Source organism: Acipenser ruthenus, chromosome 49, assembly GCF_902713425.1.
Source record: "Acipenser ruthenus chromosome 49, fAciRut3.2 maternal haplotype, whole genome shotgun sequence".
Lineage (NCBI taxonomy): Eukaryota > Metazoa > Chordata > Actinopteri > Acipenseriformes > Acipenseridae > Acipenser > Acipenser ruthenus.
The window spans coordinates 4,423,533-4,438,051 of NC_081237.1; the positions used below are offsets into that span (position 1 = coordinate 4,423,533).

The 14,519-nt window shown below is 44.4% G+C and overlaps 1 protein-coding gene across 2 annotated transcripts; it reads left to right on the top strand.

Moving 5' to 3' along the window:
* Positions 1–1,768: 1,768 nt before the first annotated feature.
* Positions 1,769–13,271, top strand: LOC131721845 (alpha/beta hydrolase domain-containing protein 17A). Of its 2 annotated transcripts, none has more exons than XM_059014888.1 (5): positions 1,769–2,403; positions 3,616–3,977; positions 4,830–5,024; positions 6,733–6,912; positions 7,476–13,271. In XM_059014888.1, the coding sequence occupies exons 2-5, from the start codon at positions 3,649–3,651 to the stop codon at positions 7,699–7,701; spliced, it is 930 nt and encodes a 309-aa protein (XP_058870871.1). In that variant the 5' UTR covers positions 1,769–2,403; positions 3,616–3,648; the 3' UTR covers positions 7,702–13,271. The 2 variants fall into 2 exon arrangements, with proteins under 2 accessions (XP_058870871.1, XP_058870870.1); XM_059014887.1 differs by having other exon boundaries at positions 3,646–3,977; positions 7,476–13,270.
* Positions 13,272–14,519: the final 1,248 nt, after the last annotated feature.

Below are 14,519 nucleotides of genomic sequence, written 5' to 3' on the forward strand. Positions count from 1 at the left end.
TAGACATGATGTCAGTTTTTAAGTCTTTCCTTTCCCCTCCTTGTATCCCTATGCTGACTACAAACATTTGTGTTCCTGTGTGTCATCACATACTTCATTCTCATCATAGGCTGAAATGTTTTTTTTCTTATTCTTAATTTTAGGATTGTATTATGTGAATAAAGAATAAAATCACAAAAAGTTTATTTTAAATTTACGAACGTTGTTTTTGTTGCTTTTATTTATGCTATTGCTGTGCCACTTGTCCACCCCTTCACTGATTTGCGGGTAAAACGTTTCAAACGCAATGAAAATATCACCGCGGTTGTGTTTACAATTAAACATCAGTAACTAACACTGCAGCTGCAGGCCCTGCCTTCTGAAACCTGGATAAATGACTGCAGCGACAGGGAAGTAAGGGCAATCGCTTGTAACTTGGGTATGAATTTAAAAAGTCTTTGATAATATCTTTACTGCTGTAAGAAGTCAAAAGTACTATAAAACTAAGCTTTATTTTTATTTCATGTTTTTAGTGGTACTCAGTTGTCTAGCTATTCCTGTCATTATGGAGCAGATGATTATTTATTTATTTATTAAAATGTGTTTTGGTATCTGACTGCAATAAGACTCAGAAGCTTAGAAGGCATCAACCTTAAAATGCTCTGTCTAGCTTAACCTACCTAGACTGAGGTGATGTGAGTCTGAAATTGACAGCAAAGCAGAGAGAGAGCTTGAGAGCTCTAATCCCCCTTCAGAGTCTCAGGCGGGCTTGGATTAGCCAGTTGGGGGAGCAGATGTTGCAGTTCCACATCTGGGCTCTTGATGTTCCACACAGCAGCCAGGGGAAAGGGTTTCATGGGGGGGGGGGCATGTGACCCATCTACTGATTCTGTAAATCCAGTGCATGATTAGGAATTGGAGTATATACTACAGCATGAAGGGAAATAAGACTGCCATCGCATAGCACTGTGGCGGGAGTCTTATTTCCATCATTCTGTGGAGTAGAGAAGGTTCCAATTTTGTTTGTTTGGGGGGAACCCTTTTTAAAAAATAATAATAGGGAACCCAACTGAAATCTGATGAAAAGAAGAAAAAACAACGACAGTGCTGCAGTGAAAGCGGGTGCTTGGAAGCGTCACAAGGCCTCTCTCACCCGTTATAGAGCAGGTGGAGCCGACAGTGTGTGTGTGTGTATATGTGCCCCTGTATTAAATTAGTACTGTAGCAAAAATGGGCAAATTTGCTACACACCCACAGCTAATCTGTGATTTGCATTTATAGGAAATCCAGTTTCTCTCGCCCCCACCCCGAAAGGGGACCCACCCTGCACCTGGGAGTATCAGAGTGCAAATTTCAACCTTTGTGAGAAACAAACAAACCAAAAAAAACAACATTTGTTGAGTTTGACTTCTGTTTTTGGAACTTGTGAAGCTGGTTCTAGGTGGGTGACGCAGGCAGTGAAGTTTATTCGTGGCAGTAGCGGTAGAACAAAACATTTCACAGTAAAACAAAAACGGGATTCGCAATACCAACAGACGAAGAAAATCGGCAACGAAGTGGTTAATTTCTCACTCGCTCGCCCCCTCCCTCTAGTATTATATTCTGTATTTGTATTTCATTCCAACCCCCTAGTCTGTGATTTTATTTTGATAGGATTTATTAGGCTCACGATTCTCCCACAAACTGTTTCGTGTTTAATTATTCTATTTTTTTCTTTACCGAATCTTCTTTGTGTTTTTCTAGTTATTTTTAATTGAAGCCTTGGTCACGTCCTGGCTTCGTCACATCCGGCAGCGGCACAGCCTGGAGAGGAAAACACAAATTATATTAAGAAAATTGAAGAAAAAGAAAATAGGAATACTTGCTTGTTTTTTTTTCTGGTCCTGCCAAGTCCGTATCAGTAGTAAGATATCGATATTGTCCACGGAGAATCTCAATCCGCAACGGAACCGATTTCTTTCGTGTTTTTTTTCGGTTTGTTTGGATCGGCAGACACGGACCGTCTGAGGAGAAGGACTCAAATGTATTACAGTCGAGCAGTTTTTACTTCTTAGATTTTTTAATCCGTGATATAAACCATTTATCTCGTTATACCCCGAATCCTATAGGATGTGCTTTTATTTAAGTTCTTAGTATACATTGTTACATTTAAATGTGTGTTTTAATAGCATCGCCAGTTCTGAAAATGGGTACCGTCCGGACTTTGTTTACCAATTTTCAGCGTTATTCAAAATAGCTTTATTTTATTTTAATTTTTCAGTTAGTTTTATTTGATTTATTTTTTTAATCAACATTTGACGTTGCTTAATCAACAGGCATTATTTTTTTAATTATTTATTTTTTGAGATTTCGCAGGCGACTCATTAATTTAACTCGAATATCCTTGGGGTAAAAAAAACAAAACAAAACAAAAAAACAAACAAGGTAATGTTATTATTCTTATTATTTATTGTGCATTGCTATTGTTAGTCCAGGTTTAGCGAAAATGTGCCAACTAAGTCAGACACAAACCCACATTTTCAAATACACAACCGCTTATTGGTTTATGAATAATGTATTCAATTAAATGTATGTTTCCTATCTTATATTATATGTTACGACTGTGGCCTGTAATCTGAGAAAATGCATACACAGCCGTGCCGATGTGTACAAAATAGAGAGCAAGGCATTTGATCAGCTGTCATTTGTATACAAAAAAAAAACTCTTGCAACACGATCTTACAGCAATTGTATTTTTAGATTTGGTTACAAACCTCGGATCGATCCGCTGTGTTTATGATGTACATTTTAAACTGCTCGCTAGTGTCAACCGCAACACACCCCGGTTTGAGTTTCTGTGTCAGGCAACTGAGATGTGACGCTTCAACTCGCGAGTCATTTCGTTACCCGCTTCGGTCACGGTTTTTAATTGCGTTTTATTTAAGAAGGTGTCCTAACAAAACTTTGGGGGAAAAAAAACGCATCTATTCATTTTAAAATAGATACAGAAATGGGAAACATAAACAACGCACAAATATGCATTCGGTGACTGAAGGGGTTATGGTATAATAATGAGCTGTTTGGTCAGAATCTGTCATGCAAATGAACTACTGTCAAAACCCGTCTCTTTCTGACCCGATCAGGCATCTCGGTGTGTGTCTGTGAACATGTTACTAACTTGACATTTTCCCAACATATGAAGCTTTGCTTTGGTAGAAAGACGATACCCACCCACAAAACTAGCGGGATATAAACTACTGCCCAATTTGAAAAAAAAAAAAAAAATGGGGAGAATGCTACATGTGAGGAAACGGTGCCCTGTGTCCCTGTGCAAGTACTGTAGGGATGGAATGGCAATGAGGCCCCAGTTCCAAAGCAGTGTGATCCATTCCTGGTTTTACTATGAGCTTGTTACTAATCAAACACATATTAAAACCTGGAATGGGTGAAACTGCTATGCAGTGGGTGTCTTATTTCCACCCCTGTACTAGTAGTTGGAACAAAGGGTGTCTATTGTAAGCAGTTAAAGTAACACACGAGCTTTATGAAGCATGGTGGTGCTAGATCCTTAATTCTTCTTGTTCAATGTTAAGTGCCTTCACCTGCCTCTAGTTTTCTAGAGGTTGTTTTTAAGTGTTATCTGTGGTCTCCTAACAGGTCTCTTGTCTTGCTTTTCCTCCTGGGTAGAAGATGAATGGTCTGTCGGTGAGTGAGCTGTGCTGCCTCTTCTGCTGCCCCCCCTGCCCTGGCCGGATCGCAGCCAAACTGGCCTTCCTGCCTCCGGAGCCCACCTACTCCCTCCTGCCGGAGCTGGAGTCCGGGCCCTCCCCCACGGGGGGGAGCGCGTCGCTGCGCGGCCGCACCCCCGACGCCTCCTCCCGCTGGAAGCTGCACCTGACGGAGAGGGCCGAGTTCCAGTACTCGCAGCGGGAGCTCGACAGCACCGAGGTGTTCCTGGCGCGCTCCAGCCGCGGGAATCGCATCGGCTGCATGTACATCCGCTGTGTGCCCTCCGCCAGGTGGGAGAGGGGGAGCAAGCTAGGGAAGGGAAGGGGCTGTGTGCTGCCAGGTGGGAGAGGGAGAGAGACAGAGAGGAGGAGGAAGAGAGGGAGAGAGAGAGAGACAGGAGGAGGAGGAGGAGAGGGAGAGAGACAGAAAGAGAGGGAGAGACAGAGAGGAGGAGAGGGAGAGGGAGAGACAGGAGGAGGAGGAGGAGGAGGAGAGGGAGGGAGAGAGACAGAGGAGGAGGAGAGGGAGAGAGAGACATAGAGAAGGAGAGGGAGAGGGAGAGACAGAGAGGAGGAGAGGGCGAGGGAGAGAGACAGGAGGAGGAGGAGAGGGAGAGAGACAGAAAGAGAGGGAGAGAGGAGGAGAGGGAGGAGGAGAGGGAGAGAGACAGGAGGAGGAGGAGAGGGAGAGAGACAGAGGAGGAGAAGGAGAGGGAGAGGGAGAGGGAGGTAGCAAACCACAGAGGAGAGGGGAAGGGAGGACAGGGGCTGTGCCAACCTAACCTACATGTTATTATCTCACATTGGGCAAATCCATCACACTGCCTGCAAGCCACAAGATGATCAAACTCATACTGTGAGGCTGATTTTTTTTACTCCAAAGATTAAATTAATATATATATACATTTTTTATTTTATTTTTTTTTATCTGCTAACATTGCAAAAAAGCTAGAAACAAACACAGCAGCAGGTTTGAGTACGTTTAGGCAGTTTTATTTCTCATTTTGTAAACGGTCAAAAAAGACGTCTCTTACCAAAGCCTGGGTGGGCTGCGTAACGAGCCCTGGTGTGTGCTGTACAGAGGGGGTTGCGATCCTGATCGCTGTCTCTCTCCCTCGCTCTCTCTCTCCGGGGGTCCTCCAGGTTCACGGTCCTCTTCTCCCATGGGAACGCGGTGGATCTGGGGCAGATGAGCAGCTTCTACATCGGCCTGGGCACCCGTATCAACTGCAACATCTTCTCCTACGACTACTCGGGCTACGGGGTGAGCACGGGCAAGCCGTCCGAGAAGAACCTGTACGCAGACATCGACGCCGCCTGGCATGCTCTCCGGTCCAGGTGAGGCCCCACGACCCGAGCTGGGGGAGGGGGGGCTCTGCTAACGCTGGACTGACCACACCTGAGTCTGTAGGTTTACTCATGGGAGGCGTTCTTGCAGCAGCTGTAAGGATGGAGCGTCTGATCGTTTAAATATAACCCTGGACTGAGTGCAGGGCTAGTGTGGGCTGGGATATCACGGTGGTGTACGTGCTAGCGTCGCACTTGGCTATATCTTGAGAATCCTTCAATCGGTCACGAAGACGGGCCTGTGTTTGCCCACAGTGAAAAATCGGGTCCAATGTCTTCAAGGTGGGAATGGCTTAGTGTGTTCAGATTATTTCCATTGGGTATTACACAGCTGAAGAGTTGCACAGTATATCTTATTCCAGGGATGGAAATAAGACTTTTGATCCATTCCTGGTTTTACTATGAGTTTAAGACCCTCCTGAGCTTACCTATACACTGGGGCTAATCAAGCTTGCATTAAAACCTGGAATGGGTGAAACTGCTATGCAGTGGGAGACTTATTTCCGTCCCTGCTAGAGTTGTACATACCTGACCACAGTCTTTTAGGTTGCTGGTTATAGACTAAATTACATTTAAGATGTTGCGTAACTGGAGTTGGGCAATGTTTCTTCCTGTATGTTCTCTAAACTGATTGAGATCAGTCCTCAGGGAGGCAAGAGGCAGTCTGATTGGAGCCAGAGTCCCCCCCTCAGCAGCTCCAGGGCTGGTCAGGGCGTGAGCTTCCTGGTCTCCCAGATCAGGGGCCGCTCCGCTGCCTCTCTCTGAGAAACTCCTACCACATTCCTGGGATCTGCCTGAGGGCCTCAAACAGATCCAGAGCTGGCAGGCCCAGACTTCACCCTGGCGTGGAGGTGCTAAAACCGTCAGGCGCGCTAGAAAAGACTAATCCAACAACATGCCATCCCTGGGAACGAATCCCACAGCCTCCCAGCTCCACGGCTCTGCATCATTAAGGCTGCCTCGAGATACATTCGCTGCGACATGACCATACACACCAGAAGGGACACAGAGTTTGAAAACTGCCAGATCTGTACAACTATATAAAAAATTGCTATTGACAAAACTATGATCAAGACTGGTACACATTCCTCAACATGATGTGAAAATTCAGTCTCACCAGGGAAATGAAAGGTGTTTTCTCTGACAGTATTTCAACAATAAATCATACATGCCAGGCTTATCCAGTTTCTTTGAAATGCACAGTTTCGCTTGTCGCATCGAGTCTGGTGTGTAGAGGCCTTTACAAGACATTGAGAAAGACTTCTATTGAGTTATTGAGCAAGTAGGTACTGTGTGTCAGTGAGAGGCTCTCCCCGCCACAGCTGCACATCAATTGGAGTTATCAGCTAGGTAAAGAAGTCGTCGTCTTCTATTTTAAAACTGCCTGAAACTTAATGTTCTAAAATGTCATTTCTATGTTAAAGGATTGCAAATTCAGCTGTGCTTTGGGTCCATCGGAAAACCCCACGCTTCACAGTTACTTCCTGATCATGTGACGTGCTATTAGTTGACTTACCAGTCTCTGAGGTTGACCATTGCTGTGCTGTTTGTCCAGTCAGCTGTTCACCGCTGCCCCTCTGCTTCACAGCAGCTCTCACATCACCCATTCTCGGTTTTACTACGAGCTTGATTAGCCACAGTGTGTAAATAACAAGCTCAGGTGTGTCTTATTAACTCTCCGTCTCCCTCCCCTTGGTAGGTTCGGGATCAGCCCGGAGAACATCATCCTGTACGGGCAGAGCATTGGCACCGTGCCCACGGTGGACCTGGCATCGCGCTACGAGTGCGCCGCGGTGGTGCTGCACTCCCCCCTCACCTCTGGCATGAGGGTGGCATTCCCAGACACCAAGAAGACCTACTGCTTCGACGCCTTCCCCAAGTAGGTGCCCCTGCACTGCGTACAGCTCTCTCTAAAGGTTTCCCATAGCAAAAGCATAGCAAAGTGTAATAAAGCACAGTGAAAGCCTGTTAAAGCACAGGAAAGCATTGTAAAGAATAGCAAGGTATGATAAAGCTTATTAACCCTTTTAACGTTGGGTATTCCAAGACCTCTGCTAATCAGGGTTCTGTGAAACCAGCCCGTTGAGTTTACAGCCCATCCACAAAAGCATTTTCAAACGCAATGCATGGGGGATTTCCTTATGTTGTAAAATCTAAACTTCCATGCATGGCGACCTCGTACTGGAACAGATTAAAAAACTTCTGCTCTCTATATGGGGACATTGGAAGACGCAAATGCATGATGACCTCATAGGAGGATGCTGTTCTCTTCCCCTATAAGCAATGGAAAAACAATGAAAACATTTTGTAATGAAAAATATATTTATTATGTGTCCAAAACGACCTTTTTCAGTGGCTATTTTCAATAATGCATGCATGAAAGGGTTAAAAAAAAGATCATAATGCCCTCGGTAACGGTACGCTGCTTCTCTCGTCCCGCAGCATCGAGAAGGTTTCCAAGATCACCTCCCCCGTCCTCATCATCCACGGCACGGAGGACGAGGTCATCGACTTCTCTCACGGGATGGCGCTGTTCGAGCGCTGCCCCAAGGCTGTGGAGCCGCTGTGGGTGGAGGGCGCCGGGCACAACGACATCGAACTGTACAGCCAGTACCTGGAGCGGCTGCGCAAGTTCATCACACAAGACCTGGCGAGCCAGCGGACCTGAGCCATGCCTCCCTGCCCTCCTGCCCGCCTGCCTGCGAGGTCCCTGTCTCCCCTTGCCTCGATCTCTTTATACCCCTCTGTATATCTCTTTCCAATCCTGGCACCCAGGGAAAGAAACCATGTTTTAAACCAAGCCTGCTTTTATATATAGACACGTGTGTGTGTGTGTGTGTGTATATATATATATATATATATATATATATATATATATATATATATATATATATATATACACACACACACAAAAATTACAAGAACTGCTCTATTTTTATAAAAAAAAATAAAAAGATTGAGGGGGTGGGATTCTGTAGGAGGTGGAGGGTAAGCTTAATGAGAAGTAGCGAGCATGATTTTTCAAGTTTCAAGATTTTTCAAATTGTAAGCGTGGTGTAAAAGCTGGTCAGCGTGGCCCTGGACCCCCTCAGTGCAGTGCTGAATCCCTTCCCATGACTGAACCCCCGGAGCGGTGTGTTTTAAACAGCTTCGACTTCCAGCACTCACAAGGAGGGAGATCGTTTCTATACCCCTCTCTGTACTGCAGTCCCGGAGATGGGCAGGGGGCCCTTTCTCCCTTTCAGAACCGGCAGACCCCACCCTTCCTTCCTTCCTCCCTCCTCTTCTGAACCCCCACTTCTCTGTCCCTTTCATTTCCCTGGTGAGATTGATACTGGGGATGAGTTGTGGTGTAGAAACAGTCCTGGGTATTCTGGGAGTCTAAACCTGGAAAAGGGGAGTTCCTAGGGGCGTTTAGAATCCTAAAAACCTGACCTCTTGTTGGATTCAGCAACACTGCGGCCCCCGTTATCGCAGTTTGGATTCTGTAACCTGCGTTTTAACTAGAAGCAAAAATACTGCACTATAGATTTTTCAAATTGAAAGTGCTGCTACCTGGTGTACTCCCTGGTACCTGATCCCTTCCTGTGGGTCCTCGGACCGTTGCCCTTCAAAGTGCCGTGCTGGCCGGGTAGAATGCCAGAACGTTTTGGTATCTAGTATTGGTATTGAAGCGGACAGGGTCTGAATGAACCAGCCCCACCCCCCTCCAGTGATGATGCAGCTACTGTCAGCACTCCAGTTCAGGTGCATTCTGATTTCCTTCGATAATGCATCCCAATTTACTGCTCTTTTCCTCGTTAAGCAAATCAGTTGTCATGCAGTTATAGATCTTGATTAAGTAACGTGACGGGACTCAGTGCTGTGTAGAAGGCCCTCCTACGCTGTTTACAATGATCAAACACTCGGGGACAGTACGTTTCATAATTTAAATAAATACATTACTTGACTCGATTTGACTGACTGTGCCAAAAAAAAAAAAAAACAGAGAACAGTAGTGCTGGCGTTAAAATCTAGGGTTCAGCTAGAGATGCGTCACTGATGTATTCTGGATGGATTTTTACATTCGGAAACGTGGGCTAATATTTGGAGTCCCTTTGTAGAGGGGAGTAGATAGATAGCTGTATTGTTTCATACGTGGCGTAATTATTCATTGTACTGCAGGCAGGCAGCCTGTCAGCACCCCCACCTCAGCCCTGCCCCAGGGTCAAATCAGGGTCCTTCACACTAAACCGCTAACACTAAAGAACCCAAACTTTTATACTGTCTGTACAGCCCGTAGTCTTGTGTAGTCAGGCGCTGGTGTGGACGGTTCCAGATTTAGAAATGTGATTTGAATGGCTCGATTGTGTCGGTGTCGCACAGAGACTCGGAGTTCAAAGGGGAAGAATAACGCACCCTGGGGAAAGCGTTTATGGACTTGGTCACGTGGTTTAGAAGGCGGGGATCAATTGAGGGTAATTAAAGCTCTCCCTATATATTAAAAACTTTCGAAATGTAGAAAACTGGATAGCATTTCTTCTAGTAAAAAAAAAAAAAAAAAAGTCAAGCGGTATAACTACATGATTTTGCAGGTCCTTCCTTACCCGATATGATTACCCCTAAAGTCATTGATATATTTTGACCTGTTTAAAATGGGGCAGCAGGGTTTATCATACCCTTAACCAGTGTGTTTTTTAGTTGCCAGCAATTCCTTTCCAATGAAGGCGATACCTCACAGGGGTTTTATTTGGGTCGTATCATGACATCCCGTACGGATTACACGCTTCACCTTGCGTGTTTTTGTCTCTGTTTTTTTTTGGGGGGGGGGTCATTGTTTCTTTGAATCTGGAAAGAATGCATTAGGACTCCTAGATCCCATATCTGCTCTATTACAGAACATGTTTGAGCGTGTGCGCGCGTGTTTGTGTGTTCAAACAGACGGGCGGTGTTGGATCTGTTGATTTTCGGTCTCCCTGTGCGAACGGGATTAACCCTTAAAGAACCAGAACGAGTATTACAGAGATGGAAAGAAGATTCCTGTTGCAGAGCAGTTTGTCATGTAATGGGACACACCTGAGCTTGTTGCCTGTATACACTGGCTAAGCAAGCACATTAAAACCTGGAGTCAGTGCCATGCAATAGGAGGCTTATTTCCGTCTGGATTATACTGTGACTTTCTCTTTGTCTATATATATATAAAATAAACCCGAGAAGCTGTGTTTTGGCATCTCCAGGCTGTACAGTTGCTATGACATGTTTTCTTCGTAATGGTGGAGGGTAGATGCAAATGTTGGAGAGATTTTCAATGCTTTATTGTAGATGGAATGGACAGTAATAAAAAGTATGTAAAAATAATCTCACTCCCACATCCAGTGGACGTCAAAAACGCCATGTTTGCAGTAAGAGTCTGGGGATCGGCAAACGAGGTATCTTGCATCCGCTAGTGGTGTTGCAGTGGGGCAGGTTAATGGTACCACTATGGTGTACCTGATGTACCACAGCGGTGCTTTAAAACTTTAAAAAGTTACCAGGATGTAATCGCTGCTACTGAGAATGATATACAAAATTAATCTGAAAAACTCTTGATGTGTCACAGCCATACCAAATGCCCTTTAGGATGAGCAGTGCATTTTTAAAGGCTAGGGTATTGCAGCTTTTGTAGGTTTCTAATTTAGGAGTTTCTTTTTCTTTTTTTTTTTTTATTGATCTGGTTTAGGAAGAATCTGCTGAACGTTAGCAGTTATGTAATCACTTTACAAGCAAATAATATTTTCTTTGTTCTTGGAGCGTGTGTTCCAGCCATGGTTTACGAGATGCAGAAATGCTGACCCCAGCATTCCGAATATCCGGAATATGACAGGAATTCTCTCGTGTAAACGCAGTGTTCTGCAGGGTTCTGAACAGCGTTCTCCCTCCAATCCTGTTTCAGGGAAACTGAGTGCTCCACTTGCTGTTTTTATAGCAGAATTTATCCCAGCATTTACCACTGCTAAGTTAGCACCAATTTTATTTGTAAAAACAAAACACAAAAACAAAGGGTTCAAACTTAGCACGGTGGAAAATGCTTTGTGAACACAGCCCCTGCGTTAGGAGGCGGTGTGGTCAGGTGGTTAAAGAAAAGGGTTTGTAACCAGGAGGTCCCCGGTTCAAATCCCGGCTCACTCACTGTGTGACTGACCAAGTCACTTAACCTCCTTGTGCTCCGTCTTTCAGGCGAGACGTTGTAAGTGACTCTGCAGCTGATGCACAGTTCACACACCCTAGTCTCTGTAAGTGGATAAAGGTGTCTGCTAAATAAACGAAGGTTTGAGCCTTCCACTGTAAGCTTTATCTGAGCTACGTGGCGTGTTTTTTAAATTGAGCTCAGGTGTAATTCAGCTCCCACTAATGGAATGCAGTGGAATTGTTCAGTCTTCTGGTCTGTAAACCATGTGTTTGGAATGCTACTTCAATTGAGGGAGGCAGCGAGCTCCCTTACCTTGGGTTGCACTCTGGTTGGTGCGTCTGAGACCAACAAAAGGTCCTGTTTTGAAATCTGCGTACTGTATTTTCTTGTGCTAGCATTTTCTTTTCCAGAACTGTAAAGTTGACTGCCGTCTGAAAGTCAAGTGTCATTTTTTAATTTTTTTTTTGTTCTTGTAATGAAATAACCAAAACGAAGAACACTACTAGAGCACAAACGTGAAGCAGTCGCTGCCGTGTCTGATAAAACGTGACTGATAAAGTGACGAGCCCGAAAAAAAAAAAATCGGTTCAGGCAGTCCTTTCTCAAAAGCAGGAATGGAAATAAATTGCACTGCACAGCAGTTTGATCGCTTCCTGGTTTTACTGGGAGTTTAGTAAGACACAACTGAGCTTGGTACCTACATACTGTGGCTAACCAAGCTCGTATTAATACCTGGAATGGGTGAAGCTGCTTTGGGAGTCTGATTTCCGTCCTTGCAAATGACAGAATCCGGACTTGATCGTTCTCGCTTGTGCTCTGCTTGCTTGCTTATCAATATTATTACTGAATCATTATGTTTATTAATCATTTGGCTGAGCGCTCTTCCTGAGAATGCCGGCAATGTTTTGCACAAACCAGAACTGAAAAAAAAAAACAAAAAAAAAAAACACATCTGCAACTCTGAACCAGCAAATTCACTGCAGTCAGTGGATTCTTTAAAGAGCCAGCAAATTGCATACAGTGTGTTATGTACATCAATCTCCAAGCCAGCCAAACACTGCTGTGTGCTCGGCACTGTTATTCCAGAGCCAGATAACCCATTATTACAACACACAGGGCGCTGTGGAAAGAGATGGGTCGACTAGACTAGGGGTTTAATGATACACTGATGTCACGATATGTATCGCGATATGCAGGTCACAATACGGTATGTATCACAATGCATGCGGTGGTCCTGATTGGCTACTTGTGTGATGCATAACAATGAGCTCTGTTGTGCTTTCTGCTCTTGTATCTCAATGCAAACGCTATAGACATCTATTATGAGACAGTGCATCGATTCACCCCTAGACTAGCCAGTGCTGTCCTATCTGAAGTATTGACGTCTGCAGTGTGGTCTGGAATGTAACAGCCCAAGTGTAAGGGAATTGAGCTCCTGGTAGTATGCTGTTGAAATTGTGTTTTTATTGCGTTTGTATAAAAGTTTCATCTTTTATATGAATTGAATGGAGACCTTGTGCACTCATTGCCCTTCCTGGGCTGTCTGCTGTCCAGTCCATCAACACCGCTGCCCCCTGCAGGCCAAAGCAGGTCACATCAACTTTGGATCTTCATCAGAGCTGGTGGTGATGGATTTTCACCATGTCGTAGTAAATGCAACAAAGATTAGTAGTATTTTAGTTTTTGAGGATTTGTTTTAAATAGAAATGTATGGACTTTTGTTTTCTGCTTTCAAAGAAGGTTTCTATTGTATTCAACTATACTTTGTTGATATTATTATAACTGTTATTATTTCAATTTGTAATATTTAGTCAGTTTGCAGAAACGGATTAAAAAAAACTGTTTCTGAAAGTTTAGGCAACAATAAAATATCTATATATATATAAATACTGTATAATGCAAAGATATGCAATGTTTAAGAATTAACCGAATCATTTTTTTGTGGGTGGGGGAGGGAGGGATGGGGTAGCTGTTTACAAAAGTGGCATTGAAATGGGATTGCAACGGGGGCCGATCTGGGGCGCCCAGCACTTTGTACAAAACAACCTTCAGTACGTGAGCAATAAAGTCGGACAAATTCTTCACATGCTGTCTGTTGGTGGATGTTTCTGTTGAATGCCAGCAGAGTGTCGTGTCTTCATTCATCAGATCTGGTCTAAAGGACAGGGGGCTTCAAGAGGGGAGCTTTGCACTCCTTAGTCCCTGTTTCCATTTCAGTGGAGGTCTGGATTCTCAGTAACACTCATAAACTAGGTTTCTAGCTGCTGGAACCTAAAATGCATTTAAATGGAGCCTTTATGGTGTGGTTTATATTGTGTTAAACAGTGTTTTGTTAATCGTGGGAAACAACGCATGATGCATAGTATGAAAGACTGAATGAGTGGGCATATGTAAGATTCCATACACAAATATGAACAAGACGATAGTTCATTTCTGCCATTATGCTCTTATGGTGGTTCCGTTAAAGGTGAAACAAGTTCTATAGCAAATATTACACTTGTTAGGCATTATCAGCCCCTTGTCCTTTCATACAGGGAGCTGCTAATCCGTTCAGCACGAGTTTACACCCCAGAGCAGGGCTGCCCAATCACGGTCCTGGATGCCCATTCCACTCCAGGTTTAACGAGACAATGAACTACAATGAATTGGTTTTTAGACCAGGGTTTGCAGGAGAGGAATGTGTTAAAACCTTTGTCTCGTTAAACCAGAAGAATTGAGTCGAGGTCAAGACCACACAGGCGTTACATTACAATATTTAGTCATTTTATCGAAAGTGACGTAGAGACCAGGGGGTGAACTGTGCATCACAACTGCTGCATAGTCACTTGCAACAGGACGTCAGTTTTACGTCTCATCCGAAGGACGGAGCAAAGGGACGTGCTCAGGGTCACACGCACGCAGTGAGTCAGTGGCTGAGCTGGGATTGAACCAGGAACGTCCTGGTAACAAGCCCCTTTCTTTAACCACTGGACCACCAAGCCAACCAAAACAAAACCAAAAAAAAAATTCACCAACAGTAAGCTGCTGGAATAAGCTGCATGCTGGGGTTTAATGAACACAGGGTTCTTTTTCTTTTGTCCAAATGTCTCCATGGCAAATACATTCTGACAACTTCATAACCCCGACACCCCTCTGCCTGCCTCCCTCCTGAAGCACAGGGCCTCCAAACCAACGAATAACACACACTATGCGCTAAATAATCTTAACAACTAGGAGAAGGGGTTCTAGCATTCTGGGGTTAGACTGGACCACTGTGATGTCACACTGATCACTATGACCTCACACTGCTGACAGGCCACAGAATTCTACAACCCCTACTGACAACTAGGTAATAACTA

Excerpts from the sequence above, each read along its gene's own strand:
- LOC131721845 (XM_059014888.1), top strand. The coding sequence starts at position 3,649 with ATGAATGGTCTGTCGGTGAGTGAGCTGTGCTGCCTCTTCTGCTGCCCC. Across the intron at positions 5,025-6,732 it reads TGGCATGCTCTCCGGTCCAG|GTTCGGGATCAGCCCGGAGA; the intron begins GTGAGGCCCCAC and ends TCCCCTTGGTAG. Across the intron at positions 6,913-7,475 it reads TGCTTCGACGCCTTCCCCAA|CATCGAGAAGGTTTCCAAGA; the intron begins GTAGGTGCCCCT and ends CTCGTCCCGCAG.